Genomic DNA, 27,268 nt, shown 5'->3' with positions numbered 1-27,268 from the left:
TCTGGGAAAACACACTCATAGTTTTGTTATTCGGCCCTTCTGTGGTCAGGATATCTACCACTAGGAATGCTGTGAAGATGAAGTGATCAGGGTGCCTGGAGGAAATAGATCCACTGAGGCAAGAAAAATACCCATAATTATCACAGAAGGGTCAGCACTTCACTGACACTGAATGTCTTTTTACAAAGCCATTTCAGATCCTCGAATACCTTAATACCAAGACTACTTACTCTGGGGTTAGAGTCATCAGGTAACAGAATTGGTTTTTTTAAAAGGTGCTTTTGAAGCACTCCAGGCCCATCTTCCTGCAGACAGTATCAGCCGTCCTCCTCCATTCCCCATCCTCCAGCCAGTCCTATTCAAAGCTTGTGCTTAGAACACCTCAAACCTGGTGGATGCAGGCCTTTGTTTTGATACATGAGTTCTGAGCACCTTTCCCCCAGAGCTCAAAACACTTCCAGGTCAGACCCTATTCTGCCACATCTTTGAAGAAAGATCCTCTGGGGAAAATGAGGCAGAGTGAGCTCAAATACTTGATCCAGAGGTTAGATCCAATCTCCCTCAACTGAGCCAGGATTTTCAGCCGTGTTTCAACAAAATGATCCACGGCTTAATCCCGCCCACTTTTATGTTGATGTTTTCACGTAACAAGTTAAAAATGTAAAATATCAGGGTGGGTCAGATCCTGAAGTTCATTTCTCTCTGGAGATTGTTCATAAGAGCTACAAGGATAGGTGACGGTAAAGAAAAGAAGAAGAAAAAAAAAACTCTGAGAAAGGGCAAAGGAAGAAGCCTGAATGATCTAAAAATTGTGTTTAGAAAATGATGACCAGTGTTTTGCATCTTTCGTAAAGACAAGGGAAGAAGAATAAGAGAGGCTTGATGTGGTGTGGTTAGGTTAGGTTAGGTTAGGTTAGGTTAGGTTAGGTTAGGTTAGGTTAGGTTAGGTGACCCTACAAATGGAGATTGCTAAAGAAAAACATGGAATCTGCTTCTCTGGAAATCTGAAAAATCTGTGCAGGGAATGTCCAATCCCATGTAAAGCAGTGATCACATACCTCTAAAAGTCCCCAACAACTGTGGTATTTCATGCTTTTGTTCTCTGTAAATCAAATTGCCTACAGTGCTCTGGATGCAGTGCAGGATTCAGAACACTTCCTGCCGACAGAGATCATTTCCTCTCTTAGCTCTTTTAGTCCTCAAATACCGGGTGAAAAGCCACCAACCCTCTTTGGAGGGCCTCCAGTGAGACAGTTTGACAGGAGATTGAGAGGGACACTGGTTCAAGTCCAGCTGATTCTGTTCCCTGTCCCCTTGCTGCTGTGACCTAGGGCAAGTGATTTACCTCACAAAGCCTTGCTTTCCTCGTCTTCAACAGAGGTTATATAGCAATTTCAGGTAATGTAGATACCCCTGGCACATAATAGGTACTCAAAATATAGTTACGTTTATTATGCTATTTGCCAAGGCAAAGTAGTAGGCGCTAGAGGAACAGAACTGAACCTTCAAGGGAGATGACCATTTTAGAGGGCTTTCCTTAGAAACCTGTCACCACAGGCCTTCTCCTAGACCTGGGATGAGGCATCGGAGTGAAACGCAGTTCTTAGGCAAACACTGGTGAGGCACGCCAGATTCCCTCGTGCCAAACGTCAGGAGATCAGCAGCTATGTGTCCGTTTGAGCAAGTGTTGATTTATTACCTTAGGTCGTAGGCAGTCACAAAACAAAATGGAGACGTGCAGTGCCATTTCAAGCAGGTTTACAGACTAGTATCCACCATAGCCAGGTACACTGGCCATGGGAGATCTGCTTTCCCCACAAGAGCAGACAAGGAGCATCTGTTCAGACAGCAAGATCCCCATGGAGGGACAACCACGCTGGCCCTAAGTCAAGTTCTCCCCGTCTGCACCCACCTCCACCCCCAGCTTCCCACACGTCTAAGGTCCGAGTTCAGCAGCAGTAGGTCCCACGCGGTGATGGGGTTCTCCCCTCATAGGTCCCCCGCTCAGCCACCTTGACAGAAAAGGCTGAGGGCAACTTCTTCCAGCTCGCCTCTGCCGTGCGGGCTGGCTTACCCGGCTACGGTGGGGTTTCCGGCTCTTGGTCCTCTTCCCCTGGGAGTCTGGGGACCACACTCTGGCTCCCTTCTTTGCACCAGGCCCTCGAAATGTCTTCCTGCTTCTTGTGGGAGAAGTTGGCTTCTCGAAGGAGCCTTTTTCAGATGGGGCCCGGTTTGGACTGGAAGCCAAGGTTACATTGGATAATTTTCTAGCAGCTTTCTCTGATTGCTCCTTTAGCAAGTCCAAGACTGTCTCTGGGAAACAAGGATTTATTTAGTGAGAAATGTAAGTCCTGGAAAGTAGCTCTAAGAAAAGCCCCACCCAGGAAACCTATGATGGCATGACGGTTCTTTAACACAAATTCTTTTGAAATTGGTATTTTTAATTCCCTTAACTGGCTTTGATCTAAATATCTTACTTTTTGAATAATGTCACTCCAGTGACACATCGCTCTGGAATAGCTCTCTTAAGGTGGTGTCCCTCCTCCACAAGTCGTTCCTGACTCCCCACCCCACCGCAAGGAAGCAGTCCTCACTCTTGGAGGTCTCTCAGGCCCCCAGACATCCTTCTGTACTGGAACCTCAGTGCTGTATTTCTTTCTTTATTTGTCTACACTACCTGCCCCCCTTCTATCCGACTCTGAACTACAGGACAGCTTCACTGCTGTATCCCCAGGGATTAGCACAGTGCCTGCCCCAGAGGAAGTACTAAACGAATGACACCAGATGAATGAATGAATACGTGAGTGAGTGAATGAATGAATGAATGACAACCAGTCCCAGGAGAAGCAGGTGTTGCCCCCACGCACTCTGCTATGCAGAGAAGATGCACAGACTGAGTCACAAGTTGACAGCCTTCATCCAGGGGATAAGCGTAGGTAGAACATAAGACCTCCCACCCGACAGGACTGCAGCAAATTTATTCGCAGAGGGCACTGCGCATGCATCTCAGTGCCCAGGCTTGAGCCCAAGACGAAGGCAGACTCACTGGCGAGTGGCCTGAACTGGACCTGCTTACTCTTGGTTTTCACCGGCACTGGCTTGTATTTGCACTTGCCTGGGGGTGCTCGCCTAAAAACAGATAGAAAAAGTGAGGACACAAGACTCTGAAAATGGGAGCAGGAAATCAAGGTCACCAAAGGCACACATGTGCAAGAATAGGATTCAGCCCTCCCTCTTCTGTGGGAGTGAGAGAATTGGTTTCGAGTCGTTGGGACCACGGGCAAGTAAACCTTGCTAAGTTTCAATTTCCCCATCTGTAAAATAGCAAAAATAATCCTACCCTTCCTTGCAGGGAGATGGTGAGGATTAAATGACAGCTGTGTATTTGGTACACCATAAGTGACGGATAAATCACTTTTGAAATTTTTGTAAATGAGATTTTTTAAAAAAACAAAAAACTTGGAACACATAACAAATACTCCATAAATGGTGGTGGGTGGTGGTGGTGGTGGTGATTTCCTTTAAAGAAAATCCCTTCAAGAACTCGTGGCACAGCCCCTTAGGCGATGCCGGCCTCTCTGCCTACTAGTACACTGCTGTCCCCTGTGTGTATCTTCTAAAACAAAGGAGGCCTTGGAGACTTGCAGTACTGCTGCTATTCAGAGCAGAGATGAACTTTCCAGCCAGTCCCCACTGCCACCTTCTCAGCCTTGCTCCAACTCCATCTCTTGTTGCTAGCACCCCCATCCCAGGTGCAAAAAGAAAGTAATACCTGTTATTTATTTAACAAACATTTGTATGGTGCTTAGGCACTGTACTATTGCTTTATAAGTAACACACACTGAATCCTCACAACCCTTTAAAGTAGGTGCTGTTATTATCCCATTTTACGGAGGGCAAACTGAGGCACGCAAAGGTTAAGAAACAGATGCAAGGTCACACAGCCAGTCGGTGGCAAAGCCAAGATTCAAACTTAGACTCCAGGCTCAGACTCTAAAGGAAGGGCAGGAGGAAAAGATGGAAGGGAAAAAAAAAATAAATCACACGTAAATAAATCAACTGCTCCTCAGAAGGCTGAGATGGGCGCATTTTGTGTGGGCAGGCTGCTTAAGTAAACGAAGCAGACTTGGACCTATGGCTACAGAAGCTGCAAAAAAGGAGGCTACAATTCAAGGAGGGGGCGGGCGGAGCGGGAATGACTCTGATCCACTAAGAAAGCTGACTTCCTGTCCTCGCCCCTTCTCACTAGCTGGACAAGTGATTTAACTGAGCTGGGCTCACTTCCCTGATCTCCAGATCCAGGGTGTTAGCCGGCCTCGTTGGGGTTCTGTCCGCATTGAGTGAGAGCCTGCGTGCCCAGCACACAGCACGTGCCCGGGACACAGAAATAACTTAATAAATGTCAACTCGACAGAAAGGTGAATGAGCAAGGACGTGTTCAGTATGGAACAGGCTTTACAGTTGCTTCATGACTGACCACTCATGGCTGTTCTTGTGACAGAGGGAGCAAATTATCTGCCCCGTCCCTTGAGCACAGGAGATATGCATGGAGCAGATCCAGGGGGAGAAACAGCCCGGCACTGAATTCACCCCTTGGCAACCCTGCTCTCGGCACCCCTGCTGTCAGGAGAGCACCCCAGGCCATGGCCTGAGCCCCTTACAGGAACTTCTGAGCGTCCTGCTGCCAAATGGAGCTGCGCTGGGCCAGGTGCTGAGCCCCGGCCAACAGCTGGACCTATTTACCCAATGTCTTCTGAACACCACCCCAGATCTGGGTGATGGTGAGTCCCCTGGGGAAGGTTTCCCCTTGGGCCTGTCTTCAAGCTGATTCGTGGGGAGACTTCCGTGCTTTGGGCAAGAATCCTGAGAGAACTGCCTAGAACTCTCAGGATGGAGTCACTGCGTCCACACACTAACAGGGATGGACCACACACTCAACAACCTCATCAATGGGAAGCTGTGTTGCTTCCCATTGCTACTGGTTGGCCTCTGAGGAAGGTGGGCCAAGACGCAGACGAAACAACAAGAGTCCACCATGTGAATAAATACTGCCACTGAATTCCAGCAAGGGGCAGGGGCGGGCACTGGGCAACCTGACAGCTGAAGATACTTGCCAAAGACCTTGGAACCTCGACCAAACCCAGGGGACAGGGCAGCAATACTCAGGGGGTCAGAGGTGTACACCCATTGCCAGGTGATCCCAGACTGAAGTTTCCAGAAGCATATTTAAAAAACAAAAACAAACCGGAGCCCCGGGTCTAGCCTCGCCATCCTGGAAAGGCCCAAACCCCTCATTTCCAAACATAAAGAGATCACTTCTCAAATACCCCATAATTCCTAGGGACGCATCGTCCTACTTTGCTTGGCCAAGCTGCTTTCCATCTAGAGCGTGGGTTTGCTTCCTTGGTAATTTCTGGTAATTCTTGGGGAGTGAGGACTCTTTATGACCTGCCATGGAGATAAGGACTGATAATAATGCACCTGAGAAGAGAATGAGACCAAATCTCACCTTGATGGGTCAACAAATTTATAAATAGATCCATGTGGTGCGTAGGCACTTGGGTAAGAGGTGGCCAGGAAGTAGAGCTCCCCTGAGAAGAGAGGACAGGCTGTCAGTAATGGGACACGCACGAAGCAGAGCCACGACACAGAGCTGGGCACACAGGAAATCCTCAGCGTGGGCTATGGCCCTGACGGGCAGTGCGGCCCAGGGCGGGACCCCAGAGTCGTGATGGGCAGCTGGCCCTTCACTGGTCCAGAGCTCCTTGAGAGAAGGTCCATCTGCGAGCCCCCAAAGAGGAGCTCAGCGTGTGGCTCCGCAGACGTATGTTTCTGTTTCTGTTCATGGAACCGAGCGGGCTTCTCCTTTACCATCCCTTTGCTCTCAGAAATCCCACCTCAGTGAATCTCCATTTCCTCCCACCTCTTTCCCGTTGGTGAGGATTCCCTGTGGAACCCTAAAAGAGGCGGTCTACAGGCTGGGCGCATGTATTAGTCACTGGATATTGCCCCTTCTTTAGGCCGTTAGTTCCCCTACCCTCACCTCCCTCTTTCCTCTATTTCCACCTTCTTCAGTCCTTGGTTCCTCAGCTCCTGTGACCCGCCCACTCTCCAGCCTCTCCCCTTGGTCTTCACCACACCTCACTGAAATCACCTCGACCCACTCTCTCCTTCCTCTCTTTTAGTAGGGGCCCCTGACACCTCCTATTTCCTCATGTTTGAACCCCTCAAAGTGTCATTCGTTCTCAGAGTCACTGCCTCATTTCACCTTGTTTTGCAGTTACCTGTGATGGACAGTAGCATGGGGTTTATGAGCCCACCTTCGGAGTTAGATCAACCTGAGTCTGAATTCTGCTAACACCTTTTACCAGCTGTGTTGTTCTGGGCCACCTCCCACGTGTCACCCTCATGTTATTTATTCATTTCTCAAGTGGGGATAATAATACCTCACCTGCTTGTTAGGTTTTCCATTAGAAAGGGCTCAGTAATTGGCAGTTACTTCTCCTTTCCTGTGTCCTTACTCGTAAGGGTCGATGCTGTGACAAACAGCTCTGTGACCCCAGCACAATGTCTGCGACCCTGCACTGAATTTCATTCACTTTCTGTTGTGTGGTTTACACACTCTCTCAACTTTATGGAAGGAAACATCTACTGAACCGCAAATTGGAATTGTCCAGAGCTTCAGTGAGCTCTGGGTTCTTAAACAACCTTCTTCCTTGCATTTGTGGCGAACAGTGACCACAGTCCTCTTGTGCTGAGTGAGCAGCGCATGGGCTGTGCAGAGCCCCTCCCACAGGCTAACGGTTGCCTAAGAAACTGTCTTTTTTGTGTACTGACAAGCTCTAGTTATCATCTTCCCCTGGGAAGGGGGTCTGAGGACGTTGGCCACACCTGCTTAGAGCCAATTTGTCCTCTGATTGGAAACTCCAGGCACCACTGGAGGTGGTTACATGGTCCTACCATGAGATGAACGGGGTATCCACCCAGCAGCTGCCGGTACACAGGTGGCCCTCATGCAGGGAACCCTCCAAACCATGCAAAGAATTTCTAGTCTAAAAGGAGAATTGAAAACCCTACATTATTGCATATTCTTTACTACAGTCTATGTAAATTATATGCTCTACATATGCCATAGAATTCCCACTGTATGTTTAAAGGGGAAAAAAGCTGGAAGTGAATTTCATCTGTACTGGCTAACTGACGTTTTAAAATACATTTTAGGGAAACACACACACACACACCCAAAAAACTGTAATATGCCATGTAAAACAAAATGCGCATAATGTGAATTTATTGCAAGTATTATTATTTTGACCAGCCCTCTGGAGAATGTGCTTCAGTGACTGACATTCAGAAATCCAAACCTTGGGGACCAGTAATAGGCAGCCCCATGCCTGCCCCTCATTCTGAGGTCGTTTATTTATTCCAGCTGTCAGCTAGAAGACCTTGAACTAGCAGAGGCAGAAAGCTTGGTACAATTGAAAATGACTTATCTGAAGCTGGTGACTGAGAATAAATACTCAAATAATCCTCAGATCTAAATATGTCTATAAGTGGGAAAGACTATGACATAAGCAGGAAATCTGAACCAATCTGCACAAAAACGCAAAGGGAAGAAACTCTGCAAGAAAATAATTTGTCTCGGGAACAGCTATCCTGGCTTTATGGCCGCCCTTGGGCAAAGTCTGGCTTAGGAACGCATTGGCAAGTCCACACCATGCAATGCAGCCAAGGACACTTAGCGTTGTCTGCCAGATGCACTGACCGGTATTCAAAAACTGCCTGTTTTGTCCTATGAGAAGTCCATGGGTACAACAAACCACACCATCAAGCCAGGGTTTCTGGGGCCTCCTGTAAAGGAGCGAGCACAGAAGACGGCAGCCCAGAGTCGATGAGTAGGCCAGCCTCTGGGGACTCCAGCCTCCGGGGGAGGGGGGGGCGCTCCAGTCTCCGGGGGGCCTGGACTTGGAGGATCCAGCAGGGGAGAGGCCCCACCAGGCCTGTGACACATCATCCATTTTCCACTGAACATCACCCTGCCGGCCTGTGGTTTCTCTCTTTTTTCATATGTTTGGACTTCCAATTTGGAACCCACAAAGACTTTTCTCTGCTAAGAATGCCTTAATTTTTCCATATCCTCTGCTCCTCTAAAACGTTCATTTCAAACTGCCTATTCATAAGCTAGGTGAGAGGAAAGGGTCCAGACGCTGACTGGATTTCCTTAGGTTCTAGTCAAGCAAAGGTCCTGTACAGCCTCTCCATGGCTCAGAGGGGAAAGCAACCAAATACGCGGGAAATCTTCAAGGCTCTGGTTTACACTTACAGAGAATCCTAGGTCTGGAAGGGACCTTAGCGATCATTTTATTCTCTTCCTTGCCTCCAAGAATGGCTAGATCCAGAGCCAAATAAAATATTTTCTTTCAAAAACATAAATTGTGTAAAGCTGAAATTAAAGAACCCTATTTTTGGTTACAAAAATTGGGGGAAATTTATTAGAGCTGAGCCGCTCTCTACTGATATCTCTCTCTCATATATATATATATGAGTGCCCTGTAAAGGTTGCATATATGTATGTATGTATGTATATATGTATATATATGTGTGTATATGTATATGTATATATGTATGTATATATGTATATGTATACATATGTATATATGTATGTGTATATGTATATGTATATATATATATATATATATATATATATATATATATATGTATATATATGCCTGACTTGCTTTGCTGACGCCCTTAATAGATGCCTACTTTGTCTACTAGTGAGTAGCCTCCTACCTAGCTGTCTACCCTTTCCCCTAATTTCACAGGAACGAAATTCTCCTTTGTTCACTCACAGCAGTTGCCTCACAAACTCTTGGCAGGGCTGGAAAAGAGCCCAGCCCAGCCAGTGGCTAATGATCCAAGGTGGTCTCTCCCAGGCAACACCAACAGGACAAACACCCCTGGTCCATTCGGTCTGCCCCACTATTGGCCCCGTCTATGTTCCTATGAACAAGCAGGAAGCAGGGAGCACACACACCTCCTTTGTAGTCACGGGATTGAAAAGACCAACAGGTAGACCTTGATCTGGCCCACGCAGTGAATGTAGAGCTCAACCAAGAAAGGGCAGGTTGGCACAGTCAATCTGTTTCCTCATGGGTGAAATGAGCATAATAACTACATCCGGGGCATTGTGATTACTAAACAAGACAACAAAAGTAACGTGCTTAGAACAGTATCCAGCACATTACAAAAGGTGACCAAATGATAGTGAAACTAGAAGTGGCCATTGCCACTTAAGTAACAACAGTGATAATAATAAACATTCAGTCCACAATGCCTGGGATTATCTAAGCTCCAGAACGCAGCAATGAGACAACCCTGTACGTTTGGTACCTGCTTCATCTTCAGCGAAGGAGATGATAAACTTGCTGTGGGTGCTGATCAGCCCTGGGAAGGCACAGGACGCAGGGTTGCCCAGGCAAATATCCTGTTTCTGCCATTTCTTGGTTTTTCTATCTTCCTGCAAAGCCATAAGTCGACTAGATGAAAAATAAAACCTTATATTTTAGGGATCCATATTTCCACCCTGTGGTATATTTTTCCTCCTAAAATCAGGGACTCTTTGAGTTCTAAGACGGGTGCCCCGTGTGTGACCGATAAATAGCCCTTCCCATGAACCCAAAAACTGCTTCTGAGATGCACAGCCACCCATTGACCTGGATGGGAAAGTTCATTTTGTTATAAAAGGAGTTTAGTGCCCTGTAAAGGTTGCACCACTACAAAAGACTAACCTAATTTTTATTAGGTGTGTGATCTTTTGCTAGTTGCTCAATATCTCTAAGCCTCAGTTTCCTCATCTGTACAATGGGAAATGGTAATAGAATTTATCATAGGCGAGACTTGTGAAGGTAAATAATACACACAAATATCTTACCAATGTGCTTGGAATATAGTAAAGGCTCAAAAAACAGTAGCCATCATTATTATTATTGTTATTATTATTATTATTATTATTATTATTTCTATATAGTAGGGAATTCATGCTTCACATCCTTCTTCATCTATCTGAACTAAAAACGGGTTTTTAGAAGGAAAGAGAAAGGAAGTTGGGTAAGTCAGGGGTGTCACCTGAAAAGTTGTATGAAAACAAGCTGAACCCCAGGGATTCTAATGCATACGCTTCAATTCAGAATCACTGCATATTAAGCAAGTGATATGTGTGGGGCTGGGGTGGGAGGTAAGAGTTATGGTAAAACACATAAAGAACAATTAAATCCGAGAAATCTAACAAGTGATAAAAGAACTGACCTATTACTAACTCTACCCCATCTCTGTAACCAAGAATGTCAGCATGAAAATATTACCATCCTTTCTAACTAAGATGGGCTACCAAGGACCCGATTTACACTCCCAAACAGTCAAAAACCTAGACAAAAGAGAATGACAATAGTTTAAAAGACACTGGCTATCAGATAGAGAAGGTCTGTGTTCCCTAAGAGATGGGAAACACACAATTGCCCCAGCTTGCTGAAAGAGCTTCCAACACAGGAAGGAAAACCTAGGCAAAGCCTCGCACACCCCTGGAGTTAAAAAGACAGAGATGGGAGTCCATCTAGCTTACTTGTTCATAAAAATGTGAAAATAAAAAGAGAGAGGGACATCAATCCTCCCTTACCCACTCATGAAGTCCCCAAAGATGTAGAGGCCATTGAGATTTGGAGATTCGCAGCCACGGTAGACATACCCTCCAGTGACTGACTTCCCCAATTCACGGCCATAAGCATAGATTGGCAGAATGTCATCTGTCCAGGAACAAAGAGAGTGAGTGTCATAGCTAACAATTGGGAGCTTCAAGGAGAAAGCAGGGGCTTCTACATGTAGTTGCCTGGCTGAGCAGAGAACACTTCATTCTTTTCCTTCGGTAGGACAGGCAACCAAGACCATCACGTTCATTTTTTTCAACAGACCAGCCATAATATTTGTGAGCTTCCCATTTGACTGGCCTCTGCAAGCAGAAAGGAAGCTGAACATTCCCCTGCAGGTGAGGCAGTGACCTGGAAACCCACACACCTACGTTTCTCCTCTAGGTTGACATGGCAGATACTCAGGCTTAAGGATTTGGAAAATATCGTGAGGGTCCGCAAGACTGCTTTGTAACTTAGAGGACAGACTAAGCCATGGTGACAAAATACACCTAATGCACACCTGGATTGTTGATGCTTCGGGCGGGTACTACTGCTGGGCCACATAAGGAGTATCATTTCACTGGGCTATCGCAATTGGGAAATAAATGGAAACATACGGCCACCAATTTTCCTCTGCCAGTGGTTCACAAAACAGTATGCCTAAAAACCGCGTGGGTAACTTATTTGAAATGCAGACTCCCAGGTCACTCCCAGGCCCCTGTCCACCCAGGATTCAAACTGATTAGGTTAGCAGGCACTGCACAGGTGCTTCTCGTGTTAGTGGCTAGAGGACCACATGAGAAGCACTGTGCACAGGACACCAACAAAGCCACTTTCAGTTTTATTCCCCCACCTCCACTTCATTCAAGAAATCCCCCAGAGAGCTTCTGACTTACCCAAAGAGGCATTGTGACAAAGTTTTTTGTCGTAACATGCGAACCCTTCCTTGGCCCTCCAGCCATAGTTCCCACCTTTCACAATGATGTCCACTTCTTCAAACCTGTTCTGTCCCACATCCCCACAGAAGATCCGGCCTCGGCCCTGGTGTGTGATGGGGTCCCCTCGGTCCACGGCACAGCGCCATATGTTTCTGATTCCATAGGCATAGACGGCGGGGTGGGCGCCCGGCTCAGACACAAATGGATTGTCCGGGGGAACTCGGTATCGCCTGCCATCTGAGCCTGCCCCGTTCACATCGATCCTCAACACTTTTCCCAGCAGGGAACTTCTGGAAGAAAAGTGGCCAAGAAGCAGGAACATAGTGGACACCCAGAAGGGGACTTGCTGGATCAGATGCTAGGTCTGTTTTTAATTTTTTGAGGAATCTCCATACTGTTTTCCACAGCAGCTGTACGATTTTTGCATTCCTACCCACAGTGCACAAAGGTTCAAATGTCTCCACATCTTGCCAACACTTCTTGTCTTTTGTATTTTTTAATAATAGCCATCCTCACAAGTGTGAGATGCTATCTCCTTGTGGGTTTGATTTGCATTTCCCTGATGATTAGTGATGCTGAGCATTTTTTTCATATACCTGGTGGCCATGTGTGTGCAAGATGAGCAGGTTCTAGAGGTCTGCTGTAACACACTGTCCCTACAATTAACAATATTGCGCTATATATTTAAACTTTTTAAAAGGTAGGTCTCACGTTTTGTATTCAAAATAAAAATAAAATAAAATAAAAAAGTAAAATAAATGAAATGAAATCAAATCAAATCAAATGGCACAGGACCAGAGGAGATTGCCTCGGAGGCCTGCTAATAGTTGATGCCTAGCAGCTGCCAGGAATCACAAGGAGACATGACAACACACACACACACACACACACACACACACACACACACAACACACACACACAACACACACACACAACACAACACACACACACAACACACACACAAACACAACACACACACACAACACAACATACACACACACACAACACACACACACACAACACAACATACACACACACACACACACACGCACATGATGTAAGACTTCCTGAGTTTTGGCTCAGGGAGAACCACTAGGCAAAGGTTTGAGGTAGTCCTGGTCCATGAGGCCCTGAGCAAATTTTTTTTTTTTACAATGAGATGGTTTCTCCCACATTTGGTCTCATACTACAAACTTTTAAAAGGAGCTGGTTCTAGTCTTCCTCATAGACTGATGTGGTCAGTAGAAAGAACAGAGGCTTTCAGAGGCTCTGCAAATGACTGTGGTCTCTGGGCCTCAGTTTCCTCATTTGTAAAGCAGGGGCCAGTAACACTACCGTGTTTTCCCGAAAATAAGACCGGGTCTTATACTAATTTTTGCTCCAAAAGACGCATTGGGGCTTACGTTCAGGGGATGTCATCCTGACAAATCAAGCTAGGGCTTGTTTTCTGGTTAGGTCTTATTTTGGGGGGAACACGGTATCTTGCAGTATAGCTGTAATGTAAGGGTTAAATGCGTTATTGTGATACAGCATGGAAGGTAATTCCTGACACACAGCAGGCACTGGACAAACACCTCTTTACCATTATCGACCATAATATTTTTATAACTAGGGATATGGGACCCAAGTGCTTGCTGGGTACAAAGGGCAGAAGGAACATGTGACCTTTATCTAGGTAGCACTGCCTCATTAGACTTTCATGCCAGGTTGTCTGAGTTTTCATTCTGGTTCTGCCTCTTACTCGCTGTGCGATCTTGGACAAACTACTTATTCCTCTCTGCCTCTATCTTCTTGTCTGTAAAATGGCTGTCATACTACCTACACTTCATAAGATTCATTCATTCCGTAAGTATTTATGGAGTGAGTTCCTTGTGCCCGGCAATATTCTAAGTGCTGGGGATACATCCCTTAAAACAGATAAAGATTCTCACCCTTGTCGGTTGTTGGAATTACATTCTCAAATACATGTAAGATAGTTAAACAGCACCTGACACACAGAACGTACCCAATATACATTAGCTCTTATTAACTAACCTGCTACATGTCTCTAGGGCCTAGCACAGTGCCTGGAACACAGCACTCAATAATATTGTTGAGTTGAATTAAATTGGATAGTCAGGTCTTGGTGTGGTAAATAACATCCTGATAACATACAGTAAACACTCTGAATTCATGTTTACATAGTGCTCTGAAAGTTACATCGCCATCCATAATATTGATTACCAAAATACAGTGTCTGAAACATACAGAGCAGAAAACCAAAGGTCCTCTCACTTGCCTCAACACAGGGGGCTTGCAGCGAGTGATTTGGGTTTGACCTTCTGGAGATTCCATCTCAGCAAAAACATTGCACCAGGGGCTCACGCTAAGAGGAGGGGGCCCGGCCTCCCCAGCTTACTTGTTCTGAGCATTTCCAAATTGGCCGAAGGGATCCCCAGCCTGTCCTCCATCCCCAGTGAATATGTACAGATAGCCATCCAGGCCAAAAAGGAGTTGCCCACCGTTATGATTTGAAGCTGGTTCTTCTATCTCCAAGATGACCCTGGAAGGAAAAAAGAAACCATTTATTGGGCTGCTATCCAAGCTCAGTCTGTATCCTCTTGAGATACTCAGAAGTGACTAGTCCAAACCAGCCAAGACCTGCTTCAGAACTTCCAAGGATCACGAAACAGGTAGCTTTGAGGCTCTGACACACCCCTTGTTTTCCTAGTACGACTCCTTCATGGATTGTTTTCCTTTCGTATCATGACTTCATGGGCTGGAGACACAGCCAGGGTTACAGTCATCCTTTTCTGGGGCTTGGCCATACTCTCTGGGCTACAAGAACTCCCAATCCCTTCCCTTGAGCAACCTAGGGGGGGTCAGTCTATCGGTTCTTGATGCTCTTTTCATTCCCCCAACAGGACTATACGGAAAAAGAGAGACAAGGCAGAAAGGAGAAGGAGGAAAAGCACAGAATGGTAGCGTGGAGACAGTGTGAACTTGAAGTAGGTTAGACTGAGTCCTTCGTCTGATCACACATCCATAGCTCTACGGTCTTGTGCCACAGCTTCCTGTGGGGATGAGAATTCCCACGTTCCAGATAAAGGGCCTGGGATCTAAAGGCCACACAATAATCAGAGGCTGCTATTATATATACTGATGTTACCTATAATCGTGTCTCAAAACATTATGGCCGCTGGCCTCTGCTTACCTTCTATAAAGACAAGCAAGCATGGCTCTAACTAGGTAACTGTAAGGTGATGGCTATACCCCCTGAAGACCACAGACTCAAGAGCCTGGCTTGGGCTGTCCTCATGAAGCAACAATGTCTCCTCGTCAACATTATAAGCTAGTGGCTCTAAAACCAGGGATGTTTCCCTGTATAGTCTCAGAGGACCGTTAGCGTTATTCTGGAGCACGGTCCACAGGTTCTCACGGGTATGTCTCACCTCGCCGACTTGGGGTCCGCTTTGTTGGGATCAGCCTGAGAAACCTTCATCTCACAAACCCGAATCTTTTCTACCTTCTTCTTGCCCAGGCATGAATAATAAATATAGAACTTGCGGTTGCGGCGGAATTTGGGGTGAAAAGCCAGCCCCAAGAAGCCTCTCTCATCCCCAATCCATGGAGTGGTCAACACAGTGTCTGTGAGGTCTAGGAAGGGTTGTTCGAGGCGACTGCCATCAGGTAGATAGACCCACACCACCCCCACCTGCTCGGCCACGAAGAAGCGATGGGTGCCGTCCCCAGCATGGACCATGGACACGGGGTTCCTCAACCCATTGGCCACCTCGGTCAGGCAGAGCTGCAGGCAGCCCTGGGGATCCTCGGCCACCAGACCGAGGTTGCGGTTGAGGTGGCCATTCCTCAGGACATTAGGGAAGCAATAGTCCTTGTCAGGAAGGTTGAGGAGGTGGCAGAAGTGGGCGCCATCTTTTCCATGGGTCTCCTGGAGGCGACGGTCACTGGTCAGCAGGGAGATGGCAGAGTGGCAGTTAGAGTGGAATGCGGAACAGTAGTCCGAGCAGAGGCCAGGAAGGGTCCGGAGGGGCGTCTGAGGGTTCTCAGCATCGTAGAGGTGGGCTGCATAGGGCGAGCACTCCTAGAAAACAAAAGGACGCTCAATCCCCAGTCACACTGGCCACAAAGGGGCTGGCCCCAATTTTTGAGCAAGCAGAAGAAAAAAGGGTCTCAGAAAGAATCGGGATTGTGGAGTTTCTATGACCAATACTCGTAAAGCTCTTCTCTGGAACCCAAATGTTCTTCCAAGTTAATCCTCGTGGAAGGCAGAAAGTGGGCGGCAGTAGGGAGGGAATCTCACATATTCACTATACAGCTCTATCATTTAACTTGGCGCTGGACACAAAGTATTTTTAAGTGATGGATTTTTTAAAAAGAGATAATACCAAATTTCTTCATCTTTCTCTTTACCATAAATGCTGTATCTATAAGATTTGACTTCTTTATACAAATCTGAAGCAATGCAGCAAAAGTTTCACATTGATTAAATCCGAACATTGGATTACATAATGTGAATTACTTCATTTTCTGTGCTTTTCCAAAGGTTTGAAATATTTTACAATTTAAAAATAAAATCATGAAAACGGACATGCAATGTGTCGCTCCCAGAGATTAGGCATCTAGTAATTTCATCACTTATTTATTAAAAATATTTAGGTGTTTAATGCATACAATGTGCCATGCTGGGAGCTCCACAAATTTGAATTATGGCTACAGGGCCACACGACTGCTCTTCACATAAACACACAAGCACGTGTGCCCAAAGGAGCATCTGCTACTCAGATCTCCCAAAACTATAAGTATTTTATAGGAGGAAAACAGAATATTGTGGGTAGACAACCAACACCCAACAGTGATGGAAGACAGAAGCACCTGAGAGTAGGAAAGCAAGCGAGGCCAATTTAAAGGGGTGTAGTTTGGGGCCAGTGAGCAGCGTGGAGTCCACTGGCCCAGAACCCCGCCACCCCCACGCCATTACTGACATCCCTCCCTGCCTGCCGGCCGGCCGGCGTGACACTGTCTGCTGTCTCATCAATGAACAAAGCGACCAGCACCACTTCTCAGATGTAGTTGAGTTCTCCTTTCTCTCTTATTTCAGCCCTGATAACAGAGCAGGCCCTTGGTTATGGGAAGAGAGGAAGGAAGAGTCCAGGGAGTCACAGCGTCTCTCCCTGGACTGTCTGTTTCAATTCAAGTTTGCCGACAAGAAGCAAACTGAGTGGCTCTGAGTCTCATCTCACTGATTGTCCACTTGCGGGGAGTGGGAAGACAAGAAAGGGGAGACAAAATAAGAATGAAAGGCTAGTGAACGGGGTCGGGGGCGGGGGGCTGTGGAAATGCAACTGCTGACACAGCACACTCCCATGCAGCAATTTAGGCTCTGCACGGTTGCTTGTACTCCATTGGCTCAGTAACTGTCATTTCTGTCTGAGAAAGCTAAGGCCCAGGAAGAGTCCACTGTGCACCAGGCACTGTCCTCTGCGCGGTGCGTGAGTGTGTGTGTGTGTGTGTGCGCGCACGCGCGCGCGCCTGTGTGTGTGCATGCATGTGTGTATGCATGTGTGCATGTGTGTGTGCATGTGTACATGTGTGTGCATGTGCATGTTTGTGCATATGCATGTGTGCGATTGTGTGTGTGCACGCGTGTGTGCGCATGTGTGTACACACATTATGTGTGCATGTGTGCATGTGTGCATGCGTACATGTGTGCATGCTTGTTTGTGCATGCATATGCGTGTGTGCACATGTGTGTGGCGTGTACACGCATGTGTGCGTGTGCATGCATGTGTGTGCATGTGTGTGTGCATGCATACGTGTGTGCGTGCATGTGTGCACGCATTGTGTGTGTGTGCAGCGAGGGGCACAAAGGCTCTGTTGTGACGGAGCTTCCACTAGCCCCGGGGCAGAAGACCAGTGAGCAAGTGGCCCGGTGCTGTTGTTCTCTCCCCTGGCATGGTGTGATCAGAGGGCACAGGATTTGGAGTCTGAGCCTTAGATTCATGCCCCACACTGTGTGACCTTGGACAGGTCCCTTAAATTCCAAATTCCTCATCAGTAAAACAGGGGTCATAACAGCTGCCTGCAGAGTCTTTGCTGCGTGGGGCAAGAAAGAGGGAGGGCTTTGTGAATTTTAATAGACACATGTCGGTTATTCTGATTCTTCAAATCCCTAAAATAGGAGAGCTGCTGATTTTGGTTTTCTGATACCTCACCCAATAGGAAAGGGACAGGGACGAGAGAGGGAGGGGAGACGTTTCTACCAAGGGACATCTCAGAAACTGACAGGCTCACTGCTGCTTCTAAGAGCGCCGTGTTTGCCCACATGGTTATCCCTGAGTTAGTTCTCCAGGAACCAGCAGACGGGTGGTGTCCGAAGTGAGCAAGTACAGCCAGGGGCAATACCACCCAAGTGCTGGCCTCTGGGCTACACTCTGCTGTGTTCCCTGCATGGGGAATACGGGTGACCACTTGGGTCTCAGATCAAAGGTCTTCCTGCCTGGATTTCCTGTGTCTCATCCCCAGCCTGTGCAGCCTGTACCCAGCATGGGTGATGCCTGCCAGGCATGTGGGTTTTGGCCGCCAGAGAGCCAGGAGAAACAGAACCTGTGAGTCACTGCCACTCAGCTGCCTGAAGCTCTCCCAGTCCAGCTCTGGAATGCTGGGGACAGCGCCCCCAACCCCTGTCACCACCGTCATCACACCAGGACCCCCGGCACACACGACCCAGATGAGGACTGGACCCCAGCAGGTGCCTCCGCGCCCTCCAAACACCACAGGTGTGAGCTGTGCCCAGCTCTTGGAGCTCTGCAGGGAGGACCCTGACAACAGCTGCTCTGAGAGCATCGGGAATGAACCCCAGCTCTCACCTGGGGCCTGAGAAAGCACCAGGAGCAGCTCAGCCCCAGAGGGAGGGCTTTGGGAAACCAGTGGGAACCAAACTCAGCACATCTTGCCTCCATGTACCTGTCCAGAGCCCAAAGCTCTAAGGTGACACAGTCGGTAGGTGAGTTTCCACAAGGGTGGGTGCCCAAAGAGCCCTCCCCCTGGAGCCAGGCCACTGGCCCGGCACCCCGAAAACCCTGCGGGGTTTCTAAGCCAGCTCCCCGACTTCCCACAGGGTTACGTGTTACACGCAGGCCTACCTGGCAAAGGATGTCTTTAATGTAACCACCACACAGCTCGTGGCCCTTCAGATCAAAGTAGTCCATGACGTCCCAATACCGAGCCGCAATGCGGAGGTCCTTGCTATGGTCACAGCAGCCGAAGGACTCGTAGTCAGAGCAAAACTCGAGGTGGAAGAGGGGCCGGAAGGGGGGCCCATAATCCAGGCACTGGGGGTGTCCCTGCAGCAAGCCCACCTGGTCCAACCAGAATGTGAGGCAGAGGAAGAAGATGCCAGAAGAGGTGCGGAGCCAGGGGGCCCGCCAAGTCGGATCCCCCCTACCAGTGGATTTTCTCAGCATTTTGGCCTTGGGAACACTCGCTGCTGTTTGCTCAGGTTGACTTCCCTGCTCTGCCTAGTTCCCGCCTCCCCCCGCCTGCCCCCCCCCCAGGGCTTTTCTTCCTTCCTTCTCTCCCTGCACCAACCAAGTTCACTGAGGTGGTTTCTGAGCCGTGTCCCTTCTGTGGGCTGGGTGGCTAAATGTCTCTTATGAAAGCAGTGAGAGGTGTCCCTGTCCCCTCCAATCCCCTACACATGAAGCTGACCACTTACTGGGGTGCACGTCTGCTCAGCATAAAGTGACAACGCGGACAGTGGCATAGATGCTGTGATGCAGGAAAACTACCAAGAAGTCCTGCAAGGGGAAGTGGGGAGGAGACCAGGAAATGCACAATTTGTTTAGTTTCTCCTCAAGCTGAGCAGCCCAGAGTCTCGTCTCACATGAGAACACATTATGCGGTCCAGACATCAGCCAGGAGAAGCCAAGACTCAAGTGCCCCTGAGGTGTTTAATAGGACCGGGAACTTGAGTGTGCATCTGGGAAGACAGGGGGAGCTGTCTGCTTCCTGAGACCTGGAAAGCTGTGTATTCACGTGGTAGGAAGACAGGATGTCTCATGAATCATGAGAAGACAGTGAAGGAAAAGGAGAAAGTGTAGCCTGGTGCAAGCAAGGAGTGAGCAAGGTCTCGGGGCACAATTTCATCAGGAAGCAGACCTCTGGGTCCTGCGTTTTTGCCAAATCGATACCTGCTTTAGGGGCGCTCATCCTCACTTAACACGTTTCAACATTAGTATAAGAATGTGTTTTGCTTTGTATGTGTCCCTCGCAAACAACGGGCCTTTGATAAATAATCCTTGAACGAGTAGATAACAAACATGGAGTCCAAGTTCACACAGCCCCAAAGCCAGAGGCATGAACAGCGGCCGAGGCCCCCTGGGGACATGTGGTACCTGAGCTCACTGTTCAGGGTTCCACTCCACCCTGAGATTTCCTTACTGCCAAAAGCTGCCCTTTTGAAATGCAGAAGAAACCAAAGATTCTTCTAGGTCCACATGGGCTTTCAAGGGCTCCCCACCCAGCTCTCCTGTTCACCATCACTAACAGTCCATGTCAGGATGTCATCAAGAGGGTACAAGGAGCCTCCCCCTAGCCACACCTGTGTTCACAATGCTCTGGATTGTGAAAGCCCCAAAATACAATTTTTATAACTAAACGTCAGGAGGAGGGATCAGTTAGAATGATCGCCAACACAGCCCTGCTTTCCTGTTGGAACTGTTCAGTATTCTTCCTCGCTGAATGTTGCTTTTTAAAACATAACATTCATGATTCATTGGTGACCGTGCTGTTTCCATGGCTGTTTGCCCAAAGGTCAGATAATGTCATTGCTCTGGAAGCCTTGGCGGGAGGAGAAACACTTGGACCAATGTCAGCCAGTGAATTCACACACCATGGCTTTCTCAGAAATGGGAGGCGACTGTCTACCCATAAGAATGGGGGCATTCTCTCCTCCCATATAGGATCTGAAGAGTATTTTTCGATCCTTTATTGACATTTATGGCTCAGTTTTCTGTTTGCCAAGCAAAATATTGAGTCCAAAAGAAATACCTTCTTTTTGGAAAATAATTCTGAGTGAGTCTGTTTACAGAATTATAGCATGAAACAAAGAAAAAGCTTGGTCATAATAAAACAGAAATCTTTTTATCTACCCAGAACATATAAGTTCAAATCAGATCTTACTGTTTTGGGCAAAGAGTGACTGCAGAATGAGCAGGGAAAGAACAGCCAGCAGGTCCCCTCAGACACAGTGACAGCATGAGTTTCTGATTATTAAAATATGTAAGATTTCAGATGGGACTGCATAATATTTTAGTTATAATGACATAATACATGGGATTGCATAATACTCATGCAATAATTCATTTTACAACAGATGTCTTGGTGTCAAGTCAGTAGGTATATATTATCATGTGCAAAGTATTGTTACAAGAGGAATGTTTAACAGAAAACATACATAAAATAAACTTTTTCAAGGAGTTCATGCTCTGAGAAGAAAGGTTAAAGTAAGTGTCCAAATAACACAAGTCAGATTATAGTAGGATGACAATCAGGAGCAAGCTGCCATTAGGGATTCTAAGGAGAGGGAGATGACATCAGGTTGGTGGGGACTAAGAAAATCTTAATGAAGATTGAGCAGGATATTTAGATAAGGTACAAGGTGGGAAAGAACAGAAAACAAGTTTTAACTGGGTGATGGGTGAGCTTAGTCTGGAACTACCAGCTGAGGCCAGACTGAGTATCTGAAATCACTTTATCTCCCACTTTTGAAGCAACATATTTTTTTAAAAAACTATTGTGTTTGTTTACTAGGGCTGCCATAACAAAGTACCACAAACCGGGCAGCTTAAGCAACAGAAATGTATTGACTCACAGTTCTGGAGGCCAGTCTGAGAACAAGGTGTTGGCAGGGTTGGTGCCTTCTGAGGGCCGTGAGGGAGAATCTGTTCCAGGCCTCTCCCCTAGCTTTTCAGGGTTTTCTGGCAATATTTATTCTGCATTCCTTGGCCTGTAGAGCCCAATTTCTGACTTTGTGCTCACTTGTGTTCTCCCTGTGTGCATGTCTGTGTGTAAATTGTTGCTTTTTATAAGAACATCAGTCATATTGGACTAGGGCCCAACCTGATGACCTCATTTTAACCTCTGTAAAGACCCTCTCCAAATAAGGTCACATTCCTAGGGGTTAGGACTCCAATATATCTTTTGGGGGCACACAATTCAAACAATAGCATTTACACACACACACACACACACACACACACACACACAGTTTCGCATGGCAAGTGCCTTTTAAAGAAGATGCTGAGAGGTTAAGAATCTGGTGTTTATCCTAGAATCAGGTCATGGAAGAGAATAGACAAAATATAAAAAGACATGTTCTAGCTCAGTAGTTTCTCATACAGTTTACCGATTTCTCTCCCAGTTTACCTGCCTTATAGGCTGTCTGCCTTTTCTCACAGTCTGAAAACGAACAGGCAGCTTTGAGATTAGGGCAGGTATTAATAACTCTTCTCATTTGTATAGCACATTACAATTTACCAAGTATTCTCACATGGCATCTCATTTGATCTTCACAACCATCCTGTTAGGTGAGCAGGGCAGATACTATGTTACCAACGTACAGACAAGCAAATTAAGTCTCAGAAAGGGTCCATGAAATACTTCGGGTCATGCTTTAGGTGAACGAAAAAGATGGCAATAAAATTTAGGTGTTCTGAATTACGGCCCAGATCTTTTTCATTCCATCATAATGTATCAAAGAAAAAAAAGAAAGTACAGTAATCACTTTAACTTGTTCTTCATTTAGAAAAATCTGTGTCAGATGCAGCCAGCCAACTGAAGAGCACATTTTGATAAGGTTATCTGTGAAATCTTGTTACAGGCATGACAGGAATGGTAAATAAACAAATGGTAAATAAACAGTGGTATCATGGTGGGGCTGATGGGACAGAAACAAACTCACAATCTGTCTCTCTTCACTGAGTTTAAAAAGCTACATCCATATCTATGAAGACAACGTAGAGAAGGTTCTTTGTAGCATCAGATAAGAGTAGACTCTTAACTTGGTGGCTGATGTTTTCTCTTGGGAGTGTGAATCTTGGATGGAGGGAGGAACACCCTCAAATAGATTAATTTTTTTAATTTACTTATTCAGATGGTCATAGGATTTGTAGACCACATCTATGAAGTGTCTGCTTATTTCCTTTTGAAATAGTTAAAATATAAATATTCTAATTCAACCCAGAAGAAAAAGTCTTTGTGCTGTAAACATGGATAAGTGACTGGATCCAAAAGGCCACTTACCCCCTCATTAAAGAACAGTCTGGTTTTTGTCTTCACTTTTTCTTTTAGTTACTCCCTCCCCACCTTTTTTTTTTTTTTTTTTTTTTGGTTTTAGATTTTGTTCATAATAATAAATGTTAACATTAATGAGAAAACTACACACGAGGACTCATGCGAAACACTTTCTATCTGCCTTTCTCAGACCAGCTCATTTTACAGAATAAGGCCAAGGTTCAGGTAGGTGAGGTGCTTTGTTTAATCCAGGCCTTTCTGACTCCATGGAGATTGCTTTTTCTTTTTTTGTAACTGTTTCATTGAGATAGAATTCACATAAATATAATTCATTCAAAGTTTACAATTCAATGATTTTTAGTTGCATATCCAGAGTTGTGCAACCATCACCATACTCAATTTTGGGGCATTTTCATCACCCCAAGAGAAACCCTGTACCCTTTAACCATCACACCCATCTCACCTTTCCATCCTCCATTCCTAGGCAACCACTAATCTACTTTCACTGTCTCTACGTATTTGCCTGTTCTGGACATTTTATATAAATGGATGTATATTCGTATATTGTATAGTCCTTTTCATTTTTTAAAGAGCTGCTACCCAGTCCTAGCCACAGCAATCATACAAGAAAAAGGAGGAAAAAGCATCTGAATTGGAAAGGAAAAAGTAAAACTGTCATTATTTGCAGATAACATGATACTGTGTATAGAGAACCCTAAAAATTACATTTAAAAAAAAAGCTACTAGAACTAACAAGTAAATTCAGTAAAGCAGCAGAACACAAAATTAATATACAGACATTAGTTGCATTTTTATACACCAATAACAATCTATCAGGAAGAGAAATTAAGAAAACAATCCCATTTATAATTGCATCAAAAAGATTAAAATACCTAGGAATAAATTTAACCAATGAGGTGAAAGACCTGTACTCAGAAAACTATAAGACACTGAAGAAAGAAGATATACATCAATGGCCGCATATACCATGCTTTTCTATAGGAAGAATTAACATCATTAAAATGTCCATACTACTCAAAGCAATCTACAGATTCAGTACAATCCCTATCAAAATACCAATGGCATTTTTCACAGAAGTAAAACAAATAACCCTAAAAAAATTTACATGGAACCACAAAACACCCCAATTATTCAAAGCAATCTTGAAAAGGAACAAAGTTGGAGGTATCATGCTACCTGATAATCAAACCATATACTACAAGGCTATAGTAATCAAAACAGCATGGTATTGGCATAAAAACAGACAGACATAGATCAATGGAACAGAACAGAGAACCCAGGAATAAACCTAGGCCTATATGGTCAATGGCATTTTTCACAGAAGTAAAACAAATAACCCTAAAAAAATTTACATGGAACCACAAAACACCCCAATTATTCAAAGCAATCTTGAAAAGGAACAAAGTTGGAGGTATCATGCTACCTGATAATCAAACCATATACTACAAGGCTATAGTAATCAAAACAGCATGGTATTGGCATAAAAACAGACAGACATAGATCAATGGAACAGAACAGAGAACCCAGGAATAAACCTAGGCCTATATGGTCAATTAATTTATGACAAAAGAGACAAAAATATACATTGGGGTAAAGACAGTCTCTTCAATAAATGGTGCTGGGGTAAAGTGTGGACAGATACATGCAAAAAAATGAAACTAGACCACTCTCTTACAGCACATACAAAAATGAACTCAAAATAGATTAAAGACTTAAAAGTTAGACCTGAAACCATAAAATTTCTAGATGAAAACAGGCAGTAAACTCTTTGACATCTTTCTCATCAATATTTTTTGATATAGCTCCTCAAGCAAGGGAATCAAAAGAAAAAAACAAACAAATGAGACCACATCAAAGTAAAAAGTTTTTGCACAGTGAAGGAAACCATCAACAAAAAAGAAAAGAAAACCCATTGAATGGGAGAAGATATTCACCAATGGTATAGCCGATAAGTGGTTAATATACAAAATATTTAAGGAACGCAAACAGCTTAACACACACACACACAAAAAATCAGATTAAAAAATGGGCAGAGGACCTAAATAGACATTTCTCCAAAGAGGATATACAGATGGTCAATAGATATGTAAAAAGCTCAACATCACTAATCATCAAGGAAACGTAAATTAAAACCACAATGAGGTATCACATCACATCTGTCAGAACGGCTAACATCAATAAATCAACACACAAGTATCGGCGAGGAGGTGGAGAAAGGGAAACCATGTGTACTGTTAGTTGGATTATAATTTGGTTCAGCCACTATGGAAAAATTACAAATAAAACTACCATATGACCCAGCAATGCCAATTCTAGGTATTTATCTGAAGAAATTCGAAACGCTAATTCGAGAAGATTATGTGCAGCCCTGTGTTCACTGCAGCGTTATTTACAATAGCTAAGGTGCGGACGCAACCTAACTGTCCATCAGTAGACGAATGGATAACCTAGAGGGGATTACGCTCAGTGAAATAAGTCAGACAGAGAAAGACAAATACCACGTGATTTCATTTATATGTGGAATCTAAAAAACAAAATAAACGAACAAAACAGAAACAAAGTCACAGATACAGAGAACAAATTAATGGTTGCCAGATGGGAGGGGGTTGGAGGGGTGAAAACGGGGAAGGGATTAAGAAGTACAAATCAGCAGTTACAAAACAGTCACAGCGATGTGAAGTACAGCACAGGGAATATAGTCAATAAATGCAATAACTATGTATAGTGTCAGATGGGTACTAGACTTAGCGGGATGATCACTTTGTAAAGTATATAAATGTCTAATCACTGTGTTGCACACCTGAAACTAATGTGATGTTGCATGTCAACTATAAATGAAAAATAAATTTTAGAAAACATGGGAAAAAATTAAAAAATGAAGAGCTGCTATCCAGCTCAGTGCCCTGCATATTACAAACACTGACTAAAGTGGGCGGACAGTACAGACAGTACAAACAGAGTGAGACCTTTGGACCCACATGATGGGGTTAGGGGCCTGGTGCCAACACCTACCAGCTGTGACCTTGGGCAAGTAAGTCAATCTTTGAGGACCTGACTTCCTTTCTTGGTAAGACAGGGACCGTTCATAGAGCTATGGTGACGATATGACAAAATGTAAAGCCCAAAGTGCTTGTCAAGGGTTCACCGTTATTATTCATGAAACTGGCTTTAACTTTGGTGGAATTAAAAAAAAAAATTCAGTTGTTGATTCACACTGCTCTTATTGCACAATTAGATACGAACATTTGATATCAAAGTTGTAGAAAACTAAGCTTTGTGTGGAAACCAAGAACCGTATGTACTCATGTCTCTTTCTTCTCACCTTCGTTCTGCTAGAGATCATGACAATTCATAGACTCTATTTCTTCTGACCACAGGGCGCAGGGAGCAGATGCCCTGACGACCTCGGCCTGCGCTATGAGATTCGGGCCACAGCATCGGGGTCTTTCCTTCCCCAGTGTTGATCTTACAAACTCCTACCAAACCTCACCCCTGGCAGTCAGGCTGGCCCTACTCACGTGGAGCTTCCACTTGGTTTATTTTGTCTGTGGGGCATCTGCTTGTTTCATTTGGATGTTATAGTGTTGGGTACTTATTTGTTGATAGTCATTTCTTACTAAGTATAAAATATTGAATTAAACTAGTGACGAAGGACAGTATGTCCCCAATTTTCTTGCAGGCAGTTTAAAATTAGTGGGCATACAAGCCAATGGGGAAAATGTGTGGTTTGCCACCTAAATACTGGACTTGCTCTGCAGTTAGTGTGCTTTCATGGAACTCAAATACTAGTTACCTGAACAGTAAATGTGTAAAAGCCAAGAGAGGTGTGCAGAAACACTCACTCTACCAGTTTTCACAACATGTTATAAGCTCAGGTCACATTCCAGGAAAGTTGTCCTTGGATTCTGAGCCAAGCTTTCCCATCGGGCTTAGCGTGTGATCCTAGGACAAGATTTCACTGGCAGAGTCTCCTCCACTGTCCAGCTGCCTACTGCTGCATCCAGTTTCCAAGAGAACAAAGAGGACACAGGACTTCTAAAGCAGGTGCCAGGCAAATACACACAGAGCCCTTTGAAGGTAGGCCAGTGCCAGCTGAAAAGTCCCCTTTACCCTCGATGACCCAAATTAGTCCCCTCAAGTCAAAGGTACCTCAATATTAGAAGCTCATTCATCCCCCAACTGTTTTAACACCAAAAGAGAGAAAGGAGGAGTCCTTTTCTAAATCCTTCTCGGTTTCCCAACCTCCTCAACAGAATTCATCACCAGTATACTCTTCATGGTCGTCAATCTAATATGAATCACTTAGATCTAAAAGAAGAATATAAATTC

The 27,268-nt window shown here is 45.3% G+C and overlaps 2 protein-coding genes across 3 annotated transcripts in view; both read right to left on the bottom strand.

The window, feature by feature from the left end:
* Positions 1 to 1,428: 1,428 nt before the first annotated feature.
* Positions 1,429 to 25,295, bottom strand: HHIPL2 (HHIP like 2). Its single transcript, XM_019756370.3, has 9 exons — positions 18,769 to 25,295; positions 15,055 to 15,707; positions 14,022 to 14,165; positions 11,582 to 11,913; positions 10,676 to 10,802; positions 9,394 to 9,539; positions 5,510 to 5,591; positions 3,047 to 3,129; positions 1,429 to 2,313 (listed from the first exon to the last, which is right to left on the bottom strand). The coding sequence occupies exons 1-9, from the start codon at positions 19,087 to 19,089 to the stop codon at positions 1,937 to 1,939; spliced, it is 2,265 nt and encodes a 754-aa protein (XP_019611929.3). The 5' UTR covers positions 19,090 to 25,295; the 3' UTR covers positions 1,429 to 1,936.
* TAF1A (TATA-box binding protein associated factor, RNA polymerase I subunit A) overlaps positions 15,571 to 27,268 on the bottom strand; it is a 74,364-nt gene continuing 62,666 nt past the window's right edge. Inside the window, exon 11 of one of the 2 annotated variants that reach the window (XM_074316979.2) lies at positions 15,571 to 15,707. The gene's annotated coding sequence lies outside the window, so the exon portion shown is untranslated. Of the gene's footprint in view, positions 15,708 to 25,429; positions 27,248 to 27,268 lie in introns of those variants that run through there. The other variant, XM_074316978.2, reaches the window with a different exon arrangement.

Source organism: Rhinolophus sinicus, chromosome 6, assembly GCF_057876585.1.
Source record: "Rhinolophus sinicus isolate RSI-liver-muscle chromosome 6, RSI-T2T, whole genome shotgun sequence".
Lineage (NCBI taxonomy): Eukaryota > Metazoa > Chordata > Mammalia > Chiroptera > Rhinolophidae > Rhinolophus > Rhinolophus sinicus.
This window is presented reverse-complemented; position numbering and strand designations above follow the sequence as displayed.